The following is a 19,372-nucleotide window of genomic DNA, read 5'->3' on the forward strand; positions in this document are numbered from 1 at the left end:
GAAATCTGTGTTTAGGTTTCGAAAAAAGCTCCTAACTTCTATCAAGCGTTTATAGGGGGCATAAGTCATCCTATGGTGACAGCTCTTGTTTCCTTCTTTAACTAGTACTGGGGAACGGTACCTTTCCCAAAGCCTACCGCAGGCATCCCAATTTTAGCATTGAACCTTTCCCAATCTCGATATCAACCATTCCGAACGATTCTAGGTGCCGTTCCCAATCGCCAGTGCCTTTTATTTTCGCTGGAAATATCTTTTGAAATCGTCGAGCCTTTTATTTTCGGCCATTTATTTTCGCCGGACATTGTTGCTTAGAAAGTAAACAAAACTTTTCAAAGGGGCGCAACTCTAACCGCTGTGTAAAATGTGACTGGATTACATAACCGCGACGAGTGATTGATTTTTCCCGTGAAAGAATTCCATCGTAAAGACCAGTCTTCCTTACATCAATAAACTTTCTCAACACTAATTTTTGTTGACATAAACAAACGTAACCGTATTGAGTGAAATGCGCATATAACTTAAGATCTATGTATAGTTTTTTAAGTGTCAAATCCGGACAGAAACTATTCGGATACGGATATAAAAAATGAAAGTTAACATAAAATTAAAATAATGAGACATGGGTGTAAAATACTATAGTTATTTACAACATATACATTAGCATTTTTTGGAAGATGATCTTAATATCTTATTTGATGATTTGAAAAAAAATCAAAACAAAATATAGGACTTACCTTTGAAAATTGTTGTTAAAGCATTCCAATCTAAAAACTCTTTTTGGTTACGTGTGACTATTCTCACTGTCTTTTGTTAAAAGATTTAAAACCAGTACAAGTTCCATTGTTGTTGTTTTTGTTTTGTTTTTAAGTTTTTAATTTAACTCTCATGAAACATTGAAGGGCTTGTAAGACTTTTAAGGGCTAAAACAAAATTATTAATATTATTTTTTATGCAACCTCAGTGCTTATGCCTATCACTGGATGATATTTTTTTCCATTTACAGGCACATTCCTACTGAAGTGGCAGTAACACAATTTTCACATGACATGATACGATAGTCAAAATATCATCACTAGTAGTTTTTCCGTTAAAACCTAGAGCTTAAAATGCTTTGTGATGCAGAATATAGCCCCTAATGATTGATAACATGCATTTTAAAGGTTCCCTATTCATCAATTTTGCGACTCGAATTTTTCCCAATTCATTGATTTCGCGACTCGTTTTTTCCCAATTTGAAGATTTCACTACTCGAAAAATTCCCAATTGTAGGGGTAGAGATACCTTTCCCCTTTGGGAAAAAAAACGCTGGACCTACTTTGGCATGACATAGCTCATATAATGAAAGTACAGTCCATGTTTAAGAGCTATAATGATTATCATGAGAGATTATTGTATTTTGTGTACTTGGTGAGAATTACATTATTATGGATTTTTATGTCCCCCACTATAGTAGTGGGGGACATATTGTTTTTGCCCTGTCTGTTTGTTGGTCTGTTGGTTGGATTGCGCCAACTTTAACATTTTGCAATAACTTTTGCTATATTGAATATAGCAACTTGATATTTGGCATGCATGTGTATCTTATGGAGCTGCACATTTTGAGTGGTGAAAGGTCAAGGTCAATGTCATCCTTCAAGGTCAGAGGTCAAATATATGTGGCCAAAATTGCTCATTTTATGAATACTTTTGCAATATTGAAGATAGCAACTTGATATTTGGCATGCATGTGTATCTCATGGAGCTGCACATTTTGAGTGGTGAAAGGTCAAGGTCATCCTTCAAGGTCAGAGGTCAAATATATGTGGCCCAAATCGCTTATTTTATGAATACTTTTGCAATATTGAAGATAGCAACTTGATATTTGGCATGCATGTGCAACTTATGGAGCTGCACATTTTGAGTGGTGAAAGGTCAAGGTCATCCTTCAAGGTCAGAGGTCAAATATATGTGGCCCAAATCGCTTATTTTATGAATACTTTTGCAATATTGAAGATAGCAACTTGATATTTGGTATGCATGTGTATCTCATGGAGCTTCACATTTTGAGTGGTGAAAGGTCAAGGTCATCCTTCTAGGTCAAATATATGGGTCAAAATTGCTCATGTAATGTAACTTCTGCAATATTGAAGCTAGCAATTTTATATTTGACATGCATGTGTATCTCATGGAGCTGCACATTTTGAGTGGTGAAGGGTCAAGGTCATCCTTCAAGGTCAAACGTCATATAGGGGGACATTGTGTTTCACAAACACATCTTGTTTAAGTGAATTCTCACAAGATCAAATGTGACAGGTAGTGCTTGAATGAATTGTCATAAAAAGGTCTTTGGCTTTAAACACAAAGAATATTTATCAAATATGTTTAGACCTTCATTAAAGTTTATTTACCTTCTCATTGATGTGATACATGTATATTGAAGTTGGTTTTTCGGTTAGTCATCACTAAGAATTAAAAGTCTGCAAGAGGATTTTCAGTAACCACACATTCCTGAGTAAAGTTTTTTTTTCCTGCCTTTGTGAATTGGCCTTCGGCCCCTGACTTCGTGGAAAAATGAGTTGCAAACATTTAGAAATTGTGAAAATTGAGTCTGGAAGTTCTGAAAATTGTGAAAAAAATGAGTTGCGAACTTACAAAAATTGTGAAAATCAATTTTTTTATGATAATGAATTATAAAGTTAAAAGCATGTATAATTATAAAATTTCTTTAATTAATGCATTAAACTCATGTTTTAATTGTCTGGACTCTTTCTTTCACTAAATAACAACACACGTTCAAATCATCTGATCAACAACATTTAGACTGGTAAACTGTATCTAAAATCATAGAACTACATGTGTCTAACCACTGTCAATACATTTTCTTGCTTAAATATGAAAACATATTGTAAGCAGTTGAAAACAAATAATGACATTTGTTGGACTAAAAACTTTGCAGAATTTCTCCCCTTCAGACATTGACAGAATTGTTGACATTTTTCATGTGTAAAATGAACATAGTGATTGTTTCGGATCACGTTTATTAGCTTGACCAGAAACTAAGCTCATGGAGATTTTTTGATGGAGAGAGCTTAAAAGCATGCTTAAAATATGCTGGACTGATATCTTGAAGAATTGTTTGTCTATCATATTGACAAAATTCAGAGTGCAATTAAACATATTTGTCACCATTATATTGCATAAACTGCATTTTTCTGATTTAAACTAAGCATGATCATTGTTATTTGTAGGAAATATACAGCTTGCATTTATTAATTCCAACACATTTATTTATGCTGCCAACATCATTGACAGTTTTTATAGGGTCAAGAAAATATGTCACATTATAAACATTACCTTGTTTACTTGCATACTGCTGGATCCTACTTCCAATTATAACCTGTGTTTGTCGATATAACAACTTTATGTCCAAAGTTCATCATGATTTAGGACAAACAGAGTGATATTGTTCATAAATAGATCTACACAGCTATTTCCATCCGTGCACAATGTTTCGTACGCAAGTTGAACCTTATTTTGAAATAAGAGTAAACAATGATGCTACTTGAAATTTCATAATGGTGAAAGCTTGTGTTAATGTAATTTTAAACACATGAATGATTATGTGAACTTTTACTGTTGCTAATTTACTGGATTATTAAAATGGTTAGACAGTTTTGAGCCAAAAAATAGTCTGATTTCACAGTGTGGTGGTTTTAGTTTTGTAAAATGTCAATGTCGAGATTGTGAAATGACCGTCCACGGCCATTCACTAAGAAGGAAAAAAAGCCCTGATAGAGAACTATTAAGATGATGTAAATAAGTATTCTGGCTGACGAAGGATGACCCCTGATAATTTTCAAATAAAGAGATCTAAGCTGATTTCACAGGGGCGACTTTGCTACTAGTCCACGTGGGGGGCATACATGTTTGCAAACTTCTCTTGTCTATCATTTATGTCATGTCCTGCTTTTCAGTTGACAAGCACATGGATGACTCCTCAAAGGAAAAGCCCGAGTCCAGTAGGCCGCAGTGATGGGGACAGTAGTGGGAGGAAGTGGTTCCAGGGCGCTAGCAACCCCAAGACATGGATCCCTGGGGAGGTCAACAGACACAAGCAACAGGTAGCTTACGATATATTGGAAGTTCCAATGAAATTAAAAAGCATTTTTTCTATTTATTTGTTTAAGTAAACAGTATATATAACACATATCCACAGAGTGGCTTGTTATAAAGCATGATTTTTTTGTAAGTTTGTCGAAAAATTGATGTTTGTTTATTACACCTATGGAGATTTGTTGAGTTGTATCGGTCATCAAATCATGCGCTTGCTCTAACTGATCACAAATTACATATAGTACTCCACAAATACTCCATTTTATTTCACTTGTGAATTTAATGTACCTCAAACCCCAATTCTAAAAGTAGGTTTTGTATGACCATGGCCTGTTCTAACAGAGCTCCATGGGGGCAATTTCAGTTGTGCTTGAGGTAATTTTTCAGATCAAATTTTAATAAAATTGCAATGTTTTCTTCTTAAAAGAAAATGAACAAGAGTTGTCACCATAGGATGACATATGCCCCCTATAAACGCTTTGAAAAAAAGTTATAGCATTTTTCGAAACCTAAACGCAGATTTCAAAACCTAAACGCGGACCCTAAATTCAATGTCAAGGTCACAGGGGTCAAAATTTGTGTGCGTATGGAAAGGCCTTCTCCATATACACGTGCATACCAAATATGAAGGCTTTATCTCAAGGGACATAGAAGTTATGAGCATTTTTCGAAACCTAAACGCAGATTTTGAAACCTACATGTAAACACAGACCCTAAGTTCAAGGTCAAGGTCACAGGGGTCAAAATTTTTGTGCGTATGGAAAGGCTTTGTCCATAAACACATGCATACCAAATATGAAGGTTATAGCTCAAGGGACGTAGAAGTTATGAGCTTTTTTCGAAACCTAAACGCAGATTTCGAAACCTAAACGCAAACCCTAAGTTCAAGGGTCAAGGTCACAAGGGTCAAAACTTGTGTGCGTATGGAAAGGCCTTGTCCATATACACATGCATGTCAAATATGAAATTGCTATCTGAAGCAGCATAGAAATTATGAGCATTTTTCGAAACCTAAATGCAAAGTGTGACGGACAGACGGACGGAAGTCCGATCATTATATGCCCTCCTTCGAGGGCATAAAAATTGAAAAATATCATTTAACTTGGGAGTTTAGCAGCTTTTTGATTTTGGACCGTGACTATAAGTGACCTTGTTAATTCTTGCACAGATTCTCACTTATATAGATGGGATTTTACCATTCTAATATAAGAATTCAGGCTTGTATAGTTTAACTGATTATTTCAATAACTGCGGTGCATGACCCTTTGAAAGCTTGTTGCCACTTATTGATTCAGGAGGAGATGCATCGGAAGACTGAAGTGCCAGAGAATCTATTGCACAAACACTTTAGAGACAAATGGGAGTCTACGTCAGGCAGGGCTGAGAGGAAGTATATTTTCAGGTATTCATCTACTGGCTGCTTGTTTCTCAGCAATATGTTTTTAGTTTTGAAGATTGGCTTCAGACCTTAGTTTCTCAGCAGTTTTGTTATCCGAATATTATCTTTAGGCCTTAGTTTCTCAGCAATTCTGTTTTCAGAAAATTGGCTTCATTTCCTATTTTCTCAGCAATTCTGTTGTCAAAAAATTGGCTTCAGGTCATAGTTTCTCAGTAATTATGTTGTCAGGTGATTGGCTTTAGGCGTTAATTTCTCAGCAAAATTTTGTTGTCAGTAGATTGACTTCAGACCTTAGTGTCTCAGCAATTCTGTTGTCAGTAGATTTACTATAGACCTTAGTTTCTCAGCAATTATGTTGTCAGTAGATTGACTTCAGACCTTAGTTTCTCAGCTATTCTGTTGTCAGTAGATTGACTTCAGACCTTAGTTTCTCAGCAATTCTGTTGTCAGTAGATTGACTTCAGACCTCAGTTTTTCAGCAATGCCGTTGCCAGTAGATTGACTTCAGACCTTAGTTTCTCAGCGAATCTGTTGTCAGTAGATTGACTTCAGACCTTAGTTTCACAGCAATTATGTTGTCAGAAGATTGACTTCAGATCTAGTGCTGCAACAATACGCCAAAAATCGTATTGCGATATATTGTCAGTTCAAAATCCTGTATTGCAATATATCACAATATATTGCTTACTTGTACTAGAATTATAACTCGCCAATTACCCGATAATCCTGTATATTCCAGTTTTAAAGCAAATTCTGGTAAATGTTTACTATAAAAATGCTCAAGAATAAAACAAAACACAAACATTCACCAATTTTCTTAAATATCAAATACATTTTGGCATTTGTTACTATTTAAAGATGTGATGAAATAACTTCCAATTGGGCGTTTTTTTCTCACTGAACTCGCGTAAATCGCCTGACGTGATGTTCCCGTTTTATACAACACAAATACACCCACACTTTGCACGCGACTGTTCTACATGTCTGTATAATTTTCGCGCGCTTTTTATTGAGAAAAAGAATAAAGCACTTTTTTTATTGACGCGTTAGCATTACATTTCGGAAGCGTGTTTCCGAAATTTGGATTACAAATTTAATAATGCTCATTTCAGAATCGAACGAAACATTTAGTTGTGCGTAATTAATTCAACGATAATTCGTTTAAAAGCATAGAATGAATGCTCCCATGTATAATAGACTTTTTAGAATGCCATTTTTACGTAACAATTTATTTTTACAAAATACCGCTTTGTTTTGTTTACCTTGATATCATTATTTTGGATGGCTTTTCTGAACGAAATGTAGATGCATGTTTGTAAAATTTTCGTACTGGTATGACGAAAATCGTATCGCAATACAATATGCGGATTGCGTATTGCAATGTATACCGATATACCGGTATATTGTTGCAGCACTATTCAGATCATAGTTTCTTAGCAATTCTGTTTTCAGACGATTAGATTGTGATTAGCTTCTGGCCACATTTTTTCAGCAATTTTTTCAGAAGATTGGCTTTAGGCCATAGTTTCTCAGCAAATCAGTGGACAGAAGATAAGCTTCAAGAATGTGATTCTTACAAGTGTGTGATATTTCCGGGGATCTGGTTGTCCTGGGTTCATTTAAAAGTTTGTGTAAATTCTTTTTAAAAAATGGGAGAGGGGATTACGACCGATTCCGCGGGCATATTTCATAAGGGGCCGAAATATCAGCGGCTCGCGAAACCACTTTGCATTTTACTTTGGTAGATTCTGCCTAAGCATTTTTTGTCCCCTACCGGTGAAACCGGAGGGGACCTATGGTTTGCGCTCTGTCTGTCTGTCAGTCTGTCTGTCAGTCTGTCCGTCACACTTTTCTGGATCCTGCGATAACTTTAAAAGTTCTTCATATTTTTTCATGAAACTTGAAACATGGATAGATTGCAATATGGAGATTATGCATTTCATTTTGTTACTACGTCAAAAATTCTGGTTGCTATGGCAACAAATATATAATTTTAAAAAAATTACTGACAATGGTGGAGTTTTACCGGTAGGGGACAATATTGCTTGGCAATCTCTTGTTTAAACGAGTGATGTTATTGGCTGTTGTTTCCCAATCTTCCAATTAAAATCTGTCTTGTATAATGTGTTTCATAATTCTTTGCTGATCTGGGTGTAAATGGAGCCTTTGTGAAGAGAAAATAAAGATTATTGAACGATCAAACGAACGTCATAAAAATCTCTGAGATTGACAAATTAATTGACAAAACAAATTTAAATGGGAGAGGTAAAAAAAACACAGTGGATATAAATCAGAAAGTGATACCACTTTCTGATTGGGTACAGAAGATCGACTGTCTTGGTAAGGCTTAAGTCATATTTCATGTGAACAAATCTTGAACTATGGATCCTGTGGTAAATTGTTTTTAGTAGAACACTTTAACATTGTTGACCTTATTTCGAATTTATAGACATTGACCTCAAACAAACACACATTGGTTTGATCACAACTAATACTGGTTACTTTGCATAATATGTTAAATGGGATGTTAAAAAGGATTTCATAAATACATCTTGTTAAAAAGTTTCAGATGGTGTTTATTTAAATGTCTGTTTTAAGGTTTGTCATTGCGTTATGCACGTGATTCGCGTAGTCAAAATGAGTCTACAGAATTTTCCTCCCCTCAGACTTCACCTCAATCAAACCCCTGTTCTAAGCAATTCTGTTGTAAGAAAATTAGCTTCAGCCTACAGTTTTTGAAAATCTTGTGTAAGTATTGTGTTTCAGATAATCACAGTACTTAAATTGTGTTGTTTCATCTCTTCAGCAGGTAATTCTTTTGAAATTAAAAAAAACAAACTCAAGGTTAAGAGTTGTGCCTGTTCAATTTTAGAATATTACTGCAAACTTATGTAAGGTCCTGTAAAAGTCTAGATGTGTGCTTAAATTGCCAGTGCCTTCCTGTAAATCACACAATTTTTTGGTGTATTGAGTGTAAATGATTGTCTATCAAAACTATGACATACATTTCTTATGATTCTTACATATCAACCATTAAAGTTCAAGAATTATTGAAATTATTTACTTACCAAAGTAGCAGCAAACGCACTGAAGACAGCTGGCAAGATGAAGGTTACCGACGTTCTGACAGAGACAGAGACGAAGGCGGAAAAGAGCATAAAAGCAAATGGAATCGCAATCGATCCCCGTCCCCAAAGAAATCATTCCTTGCTCAAAAGGACGACCAGTCTGCACATATGCTGCAGGTGAAGGCCACACTGGAGAGTGTTGCTATGCAACAGACTGTCACAGAGGCAATTGGAATGCTCAAAGCAGCACAGCCACTGCCTGGGCCAGCATTTCAGCAGGACATTCAGGAACATTTGCAGGTAGGTCTGAACTTAGCTCTTAAATTTCAGACAATAGCAGAAAACATTTGCAGGTAGTTCTCAACATAGCACTATAATCACAGACAATAACAGAGAACATTTGCAGGTAGTTCTCAACATAGCACTTAAATTACAGACAATAGCAGAGAACATTTGCAGGTAGTTCCCAACATAGCACTATAATCACAGACAATGACAAGGAACATTTACAGGTAGGTCCCAACACAGCACTTTAATCACAGACAATTACAAGGAACATTTACAGGAAGGTCTCAACATAGCACTATTATCACAGACAATGACAAGGAACATTTACAGGTAGGTCTCAACATAGGACTTTAATCACAGGCAATGACAAGGAACATTTACAGGTCTGTCTCAACATAGCACTATAATCACAGACAATAACAAGGAACATTTACAGGTCTGTCTCAACATAGCACTATAATCACAGACAATGACAAGGAACATTAACAGGAAGGTCTCAACATAGCACTTTAATCACAGACAATAACAAGGAACATTTACAGGTCTGTTTCGACATAGCACTATAATCACAGACAGTAACAAGGAACATTTGCAGGTAGGTTTCAACATAACTCTTCAATCACGAAATGTCTCGGGGAACATGTGAAAGTAGGTCTCAACAGAACACTATAATCGCAGACAATAACAAGGAACATTTACAGGTCAGTCTCAACATAGCACTATAATCACAGACAATAACAAGGAACATTTACAGGTAGGTCTCAACATAGCACTTTAATCACAGACAATGACAAGGAACATTTACAGGTCAGTCTCAACATAGCACTTTAATCACGGATAGTAACAAGGAACATTTGCAGGTAGGTCACATAGTTCTACAATCACAGACAACAACAAAAAACATTTGCAGGTAGGCCTCAACGTAACTCAATAATCAAAGACAATAACAAGGAACACTTGCTGTTAGGTCTCGGTAGGTCTCAACGTGGCACTATAACCACAGACAATATCAAGGAACATTTACAGGAATGTCTCAACATAGTTAAGTACTGTAATCATGGACTCTAACAAGGAACATAAAGAGTTTGGTCTCAACATTAGCAATATAATCACAGATGATGTAATCTCATCCACGGTCAGCAATTTAAGAGAATTTAAGAATTTTTAATATTTTAAACTAGCACTATCTTAAATGTCAATTTAACAGAATGTTAGAATGTCTGTCCTTCTATCCATTAGAAATATCTGGATCCTTAGAATAGATTACTCAAATCTGTTGTTTTTTTGTCTGTGACTAAGCTCTCTAGTTCTTGTGGATTTTGTGACATATATATATGAATATTGTGCTCATGTGCTTAAGTCCAACCCAGCTAGAATGATAAAAATGAACTAATGGAAAAAAATGAACTTATGGAAGGGATTTAAATGATTCTCTGGTACTTCATATTCATGTAAAAGACTTTAGAGCGAGTGTCAATGACACAGATCATATTTCTCTCTTCAGCATTCAGAGATTAAATTTTCTTGTTCATGTACAAGTAGTGAACTATTATGCCTTATGCAGAGACTGTTTCTACATGCTTTGACCGCCAACTTTTACATGAACAATTATTCAAATAGGCATGGTTGAACTGTCAAGATTATATTCCTTACAACTGTGTCCTAGCTCAATATGATAGATAAAACATAAGTTCTGCAAATGCTATTATATACATTTGTTAATAACTCAATAGAACAACTTCATCAGGGAATTGCAATAGTCATGATGAGAAAGCAGTAGGTTCAAAAATATTTCATATACTTTGATCTGTTCTTTGGATTATTAAATTGTGTTTTGCAAGTAAGTATATTCAACAGAATTGATGTTTCCCCAGCCAGATGAAAACAGATTTTCAGATGTGTTTTTTGAAAGCTATATATAAATATTGTTCCAAATCTTTAGCTAAAGAAAACTAGATTTTTTCAACATTATTCAGTGTGTTGTTTTCAAATAATGGGTATAAATGTTTTCCAAACTGTCTTAGATTCCCTTTTGATAGTTTCCCCAAAAAAATTTGAACTGCTTATAAATAAATTGCAAATTTTAGTTCATCTCCTTATCCAGTTAATTCTAAGATAAAATAGTTTAATAAAAAACATTTTTATCCTCATTTTAAAAGTATTTGTTCACATACACAAAACAAAACCAATTTTTGTCAAAACAATGGAATTTTCCCAATCCAAATAAAGTCGGACCCATACCAAAATATTGATGGAAATATGCTGCCATTTGTAAGCAATTGTTTTTAATTCTACAGCTACTAGTCAGCAAAAGGGTATTTTTGGGTCAAAACATTTCTTCATGGAATTTGGTACCTTATTGTACCAATGTTTATTTTGTAATTGAAACATAAAATATGGAAATTATACTATTTTTCTTTGTATATTGTTTCCTTTGTTCCATAACTTAGTACATGTATCTGTAGGTCTTTGATTTGACACCATGGTGTATATTTCAGCTAACAGGGCATGCCCAGCTGATGACACTGCCCCCTGGAGAGGCCTCTATACAGCAGATTCTCCTGTCCAGCCAGCCTGGCCCCTCTGGGGAGCACCTGGCCCTCCATCAGCTGCCCCAGGGTCCACCTCCGACCCTAGGCCCTGTTCAGACTGTACAGATCATACAGCAACCAATTCAACAGATGCAGATGAGCATGCCGCAGATCCAGCCCAGCTCACAGCACATCTACGTGGCTGCAGGCCCACACTTAACTCAGCAGACCCAGTTACAGCTGGCACATCCCCAGGGGCCGTTCACAAGTCCCGCCCCACCAGTGGCTCAGCAACAGATTGTTGTGTCTGCCCCTCCTCCCATGCAAAACCTTCCGCCCCCTGGCATGCAGCCCCAAATGCAGATCCAGCACCCTCCCCTGACTCATTCCCCTCATCAACCACTGCCCTTAGCACCCTCCCCACAACCTATTGGCTTCCATGGGGGAATGCAACCTGCACCCATTTCTGTTTCAATGTCTATGGCCCCTCCATTAGACATGCCAAAATCTTTGGCCCATGTGTCGATGGCCTCTAGCTCAGGCATGTACCGAATGACAAGTATGAGCATGGCCCCTCCAGGGGAGCCCCATGCAGCCCCTATGTCAACCGTCACTTTCACAATAGCCCCTCCCCCTTTGCATTCAATTTCTCACTCTCACATGCACCCCATCCAGCCTTCAGTCATTCAGCAGCAGTATAATGTACCTCCCCCAGAGACAATCAGCATACAGACTGGCCCAGTGCAGATGATAGACATTTCGCAGCCACCCCCACAGAATCTTCCCCAGCCCCCTCCGCAAACCATTCAGCTGCTACCCAACACAAGTCAGCCGCCTCCATTCCTAAGCCAAGTCACAGTCTCTAGTCTGTCCACTCCTCCTCCCCCATTTGTCAGCCAGGCTCAGGGTGGGCCTGTTCCTCTAATTTACTCTTCCCAAGCGCCCCATTTTGTCAGTCAGCCCCAGTTAATTGAAACCCAGCCGTTAATGAATCCTCCACATCAGATCATTACACATGCACCTCCCCAGATGCAGATCCATCCCAGTATGTCCCAGGCCATGCCCAACATGGCCCAGCCACCTCCGTCACTGACCCCTCATCACACCAATCTGGCCCCTCCCCATCTCAGTATGAGCCACCCTCCTCCCAATGTCATGCCCCCAGTTAGTACACACTACAGCATGCATAATCCCACCTTTGTGAAACAGGAACCCTTGGATGGTTTCCAGCCAGCCACCAGTGTGCAGTATACTATTCTCCCCCCTCCTGTCTTTGTCAAGCAGGAAATACAGGGGTTTGTAGAACATCAAGTTCCTGGAGGCGCCAATGAGTACACAACAGTGATGGGAGAATACGGGCCAGTGATGGTCAAGAAGTTTGACCTTAATGTTCAGCGACCTGTGGGCGGTAGACCCCAAGTGAAAAGTGAGAATGCCTATGACCCTGCCATGCCCACAGAGGGAGATTCACCAGGTAACACTTTTTCATGTTAAGTGTTCACAAATTGGAAATTGGAGGCTCTACAATTTGTACTTGGCACTTGTATTATTACTTTTCACTCACATTTGTACTATTTTTTACTATTATAGATTTGCACTAATAAGACTAGCATTTATACTTTGCACTACATTTATTCTTTTTAGTAAAAATTTAGTCATGGCTTGTTTGTATTGGCTCATTTGTATTTAGTACTACATTTGTACTTAGCACTTACGTTTGTCTTTAGCACTTACATATGTCACCTACATTTGTACTTGACACTTATATTTGTACTTGGCATTTACATTTGCACTTTGATTTTGCATGTGTATTTTGGCTTTAATGTTATTCTTATGTTTAGGGGGGTGTATAGGAGTGAACTTGTCGGTCTGTCTGTCGGTCTGTCTGTCGGTCCGTATTAAGTGTCCGCTCTCTAATTCAAGTATTTGTTTTCATCCGATCTTTACCAAACTTGGTCAGAAGTTGTATCTACATGATGTCTAGGTCAAGTTCGAACATGGGCCTTGCCGGGTCAAAAACTAGGTCAAGGGGTCACTTAGTGCATTTTAAACATTCAGCATGTTGTCCGCTCTCTAATTCAAGTAGTTTTCATCCAATCTTCACCAAACTTGGTCAGAAGTTGTATCTACATGATGTCTAGGCCAAGTTCGAACATGGGCCTTGCTGGGTCAAAAACTATGTCACGGGGTCACTTTGTGCGTTTTAAACATTGAGAATTTATCCGCTCTCTAATTCAAGTAGTTTTCATCCGATCTTCACCAAACTTGGTCAGGAGTTGTATCTAGATGATCTTAAGGCCAAGTTCGAACATGGGCCTTGCCGGGTCAAAAACTAGGTCATGGGGTCACTTAGTGCGTTTTTAGCTCATCTTTTTTTTGATAAAAAAATTATGAGCTATTGTCATCACCTTGGCGTCGGCGTCCGGTTAAGTTTTGCGTTTAGGTCCACTTTTCTCAGAAAGTATCAATGCTATTGCATTCAAACTTGGTACACTTACTTACTATCATGAGGGGACTGGGCAGGCAAAGTTAGATAATCTCTGGCATGCATTTTGACAGAATTATGTGCCCTTTTTATACTTAGAAAATTGAAAATTTTGGTTAAGTTTTGTGTTTAGGTCCATTTTATTCCTTAAGTATCAAAGCTATTGCTTTCATACTTGCAACACTTACTAACTATCATAAGGGGACTGTGCAGGCAAAGTTATGTAACTCTGACTGGCATTTTGACAGAATTATGTGCCCTTTTTATACTTAGAAAATTGAAAATTTGGTTAAGTTTTGTGTTTAGGTCCACTTTATTCCTACAGTATCAAAGCTATTGCTTTCATACTTGCAACACTTATTAACTATCATAAGGGGACTGTGCAGGCGAAGTAATGTAACTCTGACTGGCATTTGGACGGAATTATGGGCCCTTTATACTTAGAAAATTGAAAATTTGGTTAAGTTTTGTGTTTTGGTCCACTTTACCCCTAAAGTATCATAGATATTGCTTTCATACTTGGAACACTCGCAAACTATCATAAGGGTACAGTAAAAGGACAAGTTGCATAACTCTGGTTGTCAATTTTACGGAATTATGGCCCTTTTTTGACTTAGTAACTTTGAAAATATGGTTAAATTTTGTGTTTCGATCCACTTTACTTCTAAAGTATCAAGGCTATTGCTTTCAAACTTCAAATACTTCATGCTATCATGAGGTTACTGTACCTGGCAAGTTGAATTTTACCTTGACCTTTGAATGACCTTGACTCTCAAGGTCAAATTATTAAATTTTGCTTAAATTGCCATAACTTCTTTATTTATGATTAGATTTGATTGATACTTTGACAAAACTACTCTTACCTGACCCCCCCCCCCCCCCCCCCCCCCCCCCCGAATCCTCCCCATCATCTCACAAATGACCACCACACCCTCACACTTTACCCACCCCACCCCCTCCCCCCCCACCCCAAATTATTTTTTTTGAAAGGGTTAAAAAACACAAATATTTATTTTTATTATTTTATTTTTGAAATACCGTCCAACCATTGCACCCAAGAATCCCCTCCCCCCCACCCCCCCCCCACCAACGAATTTTTTTTTTCCGCATTTTTGGAAGATAATGTAATAAATGTCCACACACCCCACACTATACACCCCTCTTCACTCCACCCCTCCCTCCTTTGTGATTGAAATTGAGAGTCCCTTACCTTTAAAAAGAAAAAAGATGAGCGGTCTGCACCCGCAAGGCGGTGCTCTTGTTTAACATTTAGCATGTTGTCCTCTCTCTTATTCAAGTAGTTTTCATCCAATCTTCACCAAACTTGGTCAGAAGTTTTATCTAGATGATCTGAAGGCCAAGTTCGAACATGGGCCATGCCAGATAAAAAACTAGGTCACAGGGTCACTTAGTACGTTTTACACATTGAGCATGGTGTCCGCTCTCTATTTCAAGTAGTTTAAATCCGATCTTCACCACACTTGGTCAGAAGTTGTAACTAGATGATGTGTAGGTCAAGTTCGAACATGGGCCATGCGGGGTCAAAAACTAGGTCACTGGGTCACTTAGTGTGTTTTAAACCTCACCATGTTGTCCGCTCTCTAATTCAAGTAGAATTTATCCAATCTTCACCAAAATTGGTCAGAAGTTGTATCTTGATAATGTCTAGGGCAAGTTTGAATATGGGTCATGCCGGGTCAAAAACAAGGTCACTGGGGTCACTTAGTGCGTTTTAAACATCACAATGTTGTCCGCTCTCTAATTCAAGTAGTTTTCATCCAATCTTCACCAAACTTGGTCAGAAGTTGTATCTAGATGATGTCTAGGTCAAGTTTGAATATGGGTCATTCCGGATCAAAAACTAGGTCACTGGTTATCTTAGTGCGTTTTAAACCTCACCATGTTGTCCGCTCTCTAATTCAAGTAGTTTTCATCCAATCCTCACCAAACTTGGTCACAAGTTTTATCTAAATGATCTCTAGGACAAGTTTGAACATGGGCCATTCCGGGCCTAAAACTAGGTCACGGGGTCACTTAGTGCGTTTTAAAAATTGAGCATGGTGTCCGCTGTTTTTTGTGAAGACGACATGCAAAATATTATGTGTCAATGCGGCATGTGGGGGTATTCGTCACGTCTGTGACAAAGCTCTAGTTGACATCATCATGTCATTTTAAGTTACATAATGAGCTCTTATTTTTGTGTCTTGACCCTAAATGTTCTGAACTAGCATTTTAATAAAATTTCAGTTTTCATCATATACCAGTACTACTTTAATTACAAGCACAATTTTTTTTAGTTTCTGAAAACATCATATTTGTGTACCGATTTATATGATGCTTACTTAGTTTTCTATTTACTTTCAGTTAAAGAAACCAATGGCGAACCAGATCGAAAAGGAAACTCACAGAAAAGAAATTCAGGTATGTATTTCTTCTGAAGTATGTCAGGTTGTATCGATAGTATTAAATTGATAAAAATATCACTTCCCCTGGACTGTGTACAGTTTGGCCTGGGAACCTTATTACTTAGATATATTTACTAACAGTCTTTTTAAGAAAACTGTTCAACAAGACAAAAATATAATGGCTTTTAGCTTAGAACTGGTTTCAAAGAAACAGTTTTTGGCATAATATTGGCAAGTATTTTATCTTTCCAGAGAAACTGTTTACCGAACTTTTACCAGCTTTGTGATGCTAAAATAAATATAAAAACCATAGGCCTGAAATTGTACATGTACAAATAACTGGAAAGTGGAGGTTATATTGGGTGGGCGTCGCCCTTACCAAGGCCTGCCATACTGCTATTCTAGGCAATCATAGAGCAGGTTTGGCCAGTATAAGCTTGTGCTGGGGTAGCTTGTGAGGGCTGTATACTGATGGGGCTGTCTCTAGTTTCTCTACCAGAGAACCCGGCCGCCCAAGAGATGATCGACAGTCTCGCTATGATGGCTGCATGCGGCGGCGAGGACACCATCAGCCGGATCCAGGAGGATGCCAAAGTCAACCCAGACTTGTGGTAAGTTGTGTGAACACTATTAGACTAGGGTTTTGTTAGGACAAAAAAACTTTTGTGTTTTGGGCAACCCGAGCCTACTATCGTTAAACCTGCTAAACCTTTTGTCTTTGCAAAAATAATTACCTATGGTATAATGATGAGCAGCAAGTTCAAGTAGTAAACATTCAAGTAAAAGGTTATAACTGTGAGATTCAAGGGATCTGTTGCGATATTTGCATGAATAATGTAGACATGTCAATGCGCATCTTTTCTTTTACTCCAAGAGTGTTTATAGAGCATCTGAAGTTATTACCAAATAAGATTGTAAGTAGTCAGACATATATGTTTTTACGTTGTGTTTCCGATGAGTCATTGTTTTAAGGTAAAGGACATTATAGAGAAGAAAAGAAGATTTGTGCTGAAATGACAATTAACAATCAAATTGTGAACACAATACTATATGTAGTATGGATTTATAAGGTCAACCCTGGAGAATATGTTTTAGATACAAACAACAGAGCGATATTAATTTACAAAGTGAGAGTTTTTCTCAGAAAAGAAATAAAGAGTTAAAAGAAAGTGTTTGTGTATTGGAGTTCAGTTGAAAACAAACACTCTAATAGATAATCATTTTAAAACTGTAAATGACAAACATGGTTAGATTGATATGTAGTGTAATTGTGTATGCTGGGCAGTGGTAATCATTGGTTTTCTCTTGTCAGTGGTGTCATCAACAATAGCAGTCATATTTATTATCCAATCTTCATGAAGCTTTGTTGGAACATTTGTCCCAATAATATCTCAGCTGAGATCAAAAATGGTTTCGGTCGGTTGAAAAACATGACCGCCAAGGGGCAAGGCAGTTTTCCTTGTATGGCTATAGTAAAACCTTGTTAACACTTAAGAAGTCTTATTTTTAGTCCAATCTTCATGAAACTTGGTTAGAAAATTTGTTCTAATGATATCTTGGCTTAGGTCTAAAATGGTTCTTGTCCGTTGAAAAACAAGGCCGCCAGTTAACCAGTTAAGCTTATATGGCTATAGTAAAACCTTGTTAACACTCTACGAGTCACATGTATAGTCAAATCTTCATGAAACTTGATCATAACATTTTTGTCAATGATAGCTCAGTTGAGTTTTAAAATGGGTCAGGTCGCTTGAAAAATATGGCCGCCAGGGGTGGGGCAGTTTTCCTAATATGGCTATAGTAAAACCTTGTTAACACTAGTAGTCACATTTATAGACAAATCTTAATGAAACTCGGTCAGAACGTTTGTTCTTATGATAGCTAGGCTGAGTTTTAAAATAGTTCCGGTCCGTTGTAAAACATGGCCGCCAGGAGGCGGGGCAGTTTTCTTTATATGGTTATACTAAAACCTTGTTAACACTCTAGAAGTCACATTTATTGTCCAATCTTCATGGGACTTGGTCCGAAGATTTTTTCTAATTATAGCTTGGATGAGTTCGAAAAATAGTTACAGTTCGTTGAAAAACATGGTCGCCAGGAGAGCGGCAGTTTTCTTATTACTATATTAAAAGCATGTAAACACTCTAGCTGTAATGAGGATGTTGGTGCACAATCATGATGATGATGATTATGATGATGATGATGATTATGATGATGGTGGTGGTGGTGGTGGTGCATGGAGGTGGTGGTGGTGATGATGATGATGATGATGATGATGATGATGATGATGATGATGATGATGATGATGATGATGATGAAGATGATGATGATGATGATGATTCACTTATGCTAATCTCTACACTCATAACCTGTGCATTGTTTCAGTACAATAGTGTAGATTAATTTTTTCTTAATATGAAACACTTCCTGGAAATTGGCCCCAACTGACTGGGCACTCCCATCAAAGACATTTGTCAGTTGGACACCATTCATAAGATAGATTACAACTTGAAACGTTTTAGGCCTACAGTTTGCAGTCAGTCAGTAGTTTGAGTGTGATTATGAAAGATTTGTGATTTTAACAGGTTGTATTGTTTTTTCTATTAAAAATGTCATTGCAAGGTAAGTCTGAAAATTATTCCAGTTTAAAAACACTGTCAAAAATGTGAACAATTTGGTAGAAAAAAAATTACCATATATTTTAAGAAGCACAACAATCTGTTTGGTTAAAAAGAAAAGTTGTTTTTGCAGTTGTTTTTGCAAAAATAATGTATTTACGCTGCAGATTGTTTGTGCATTTAAATTGCAAATAGTTTGACAGTTGTTTTGATATGATAAATTTTCCAAAACCTTGTGTGTGTTTACTTCTATATTTGCACACATTTGTAACTATAAGAAAGATCAAGTGATGTTTTGTATCTTAAAAGAAGATCAATGTAGAATTTCTAGTACATATTCTCATACTTATTTACTTCTTTATAACCGACTTTGATATATGATAACAATTCAGCATATTGTATTTAAATATGCAAAAACTATTTCACTTACACTCAATCTATTGAAAAAAATACAGTTGTTTTCAGTATCCAAAGCTGTTCTTGCAAAAA

General features: G+C 37.1%; 1 protein-coding gene across 1 annotated transcript in view; it reads left to right on the forward strand.

The window, feature by feature from the left end:
- LOC127878365 (uncharacterized) overlaps positions 1 to 19,372 on the forward strand; it is a 68,355-nt gene that overhangs the window by 17,730 nt on the left and 31,253 nt on the right. Inside the window, exons 5-10 of the mRNA XM_052424891.1 lie at positions 3,954 to 4,100; positions 5,388 to 5,494; positions 8,565 to 8,859; positions 11,346 to 12,852; positions 16,228 to 16,284; positions 16,756 to 16,879. Of these exons, the coding sequence (XP_052280851.1) occupies positions 3,954 to 4,100; positions 5,388 to 5,494; positions 8,565 to 8,859; positions 11,346 to 12,852; positions 16,228 to 16,284; positions 16,756 to 16,879 (2,237 nt within the window). The remainder of the gene's footprint in view (positions 1 to 3,953; positions 4,101 to 5,387; positions 5,495 to 8,564; positions 8,860 to 11,345; positions 12,853 to 16,227; positions 16,285 to 16,755; positions 16,880 to 19,372) is intronic.

Source organism: Dreissena polymorpha, chromosome 4, assembly GCF_020536995.1.
Source record: "Dreissena polymorpha isolate Duluth1 chromosome 4, UMN_Dpol_1.0, whole genome shotgun sequence".
In the NCBI taxonomy this organism is placed as follows: domain Eukaryota; kingdom Metazoa; phylum Mollusca; class Bivalvia; order Myida; family Dreissenidae; genus Dreissena; species Dreissena polymorpha.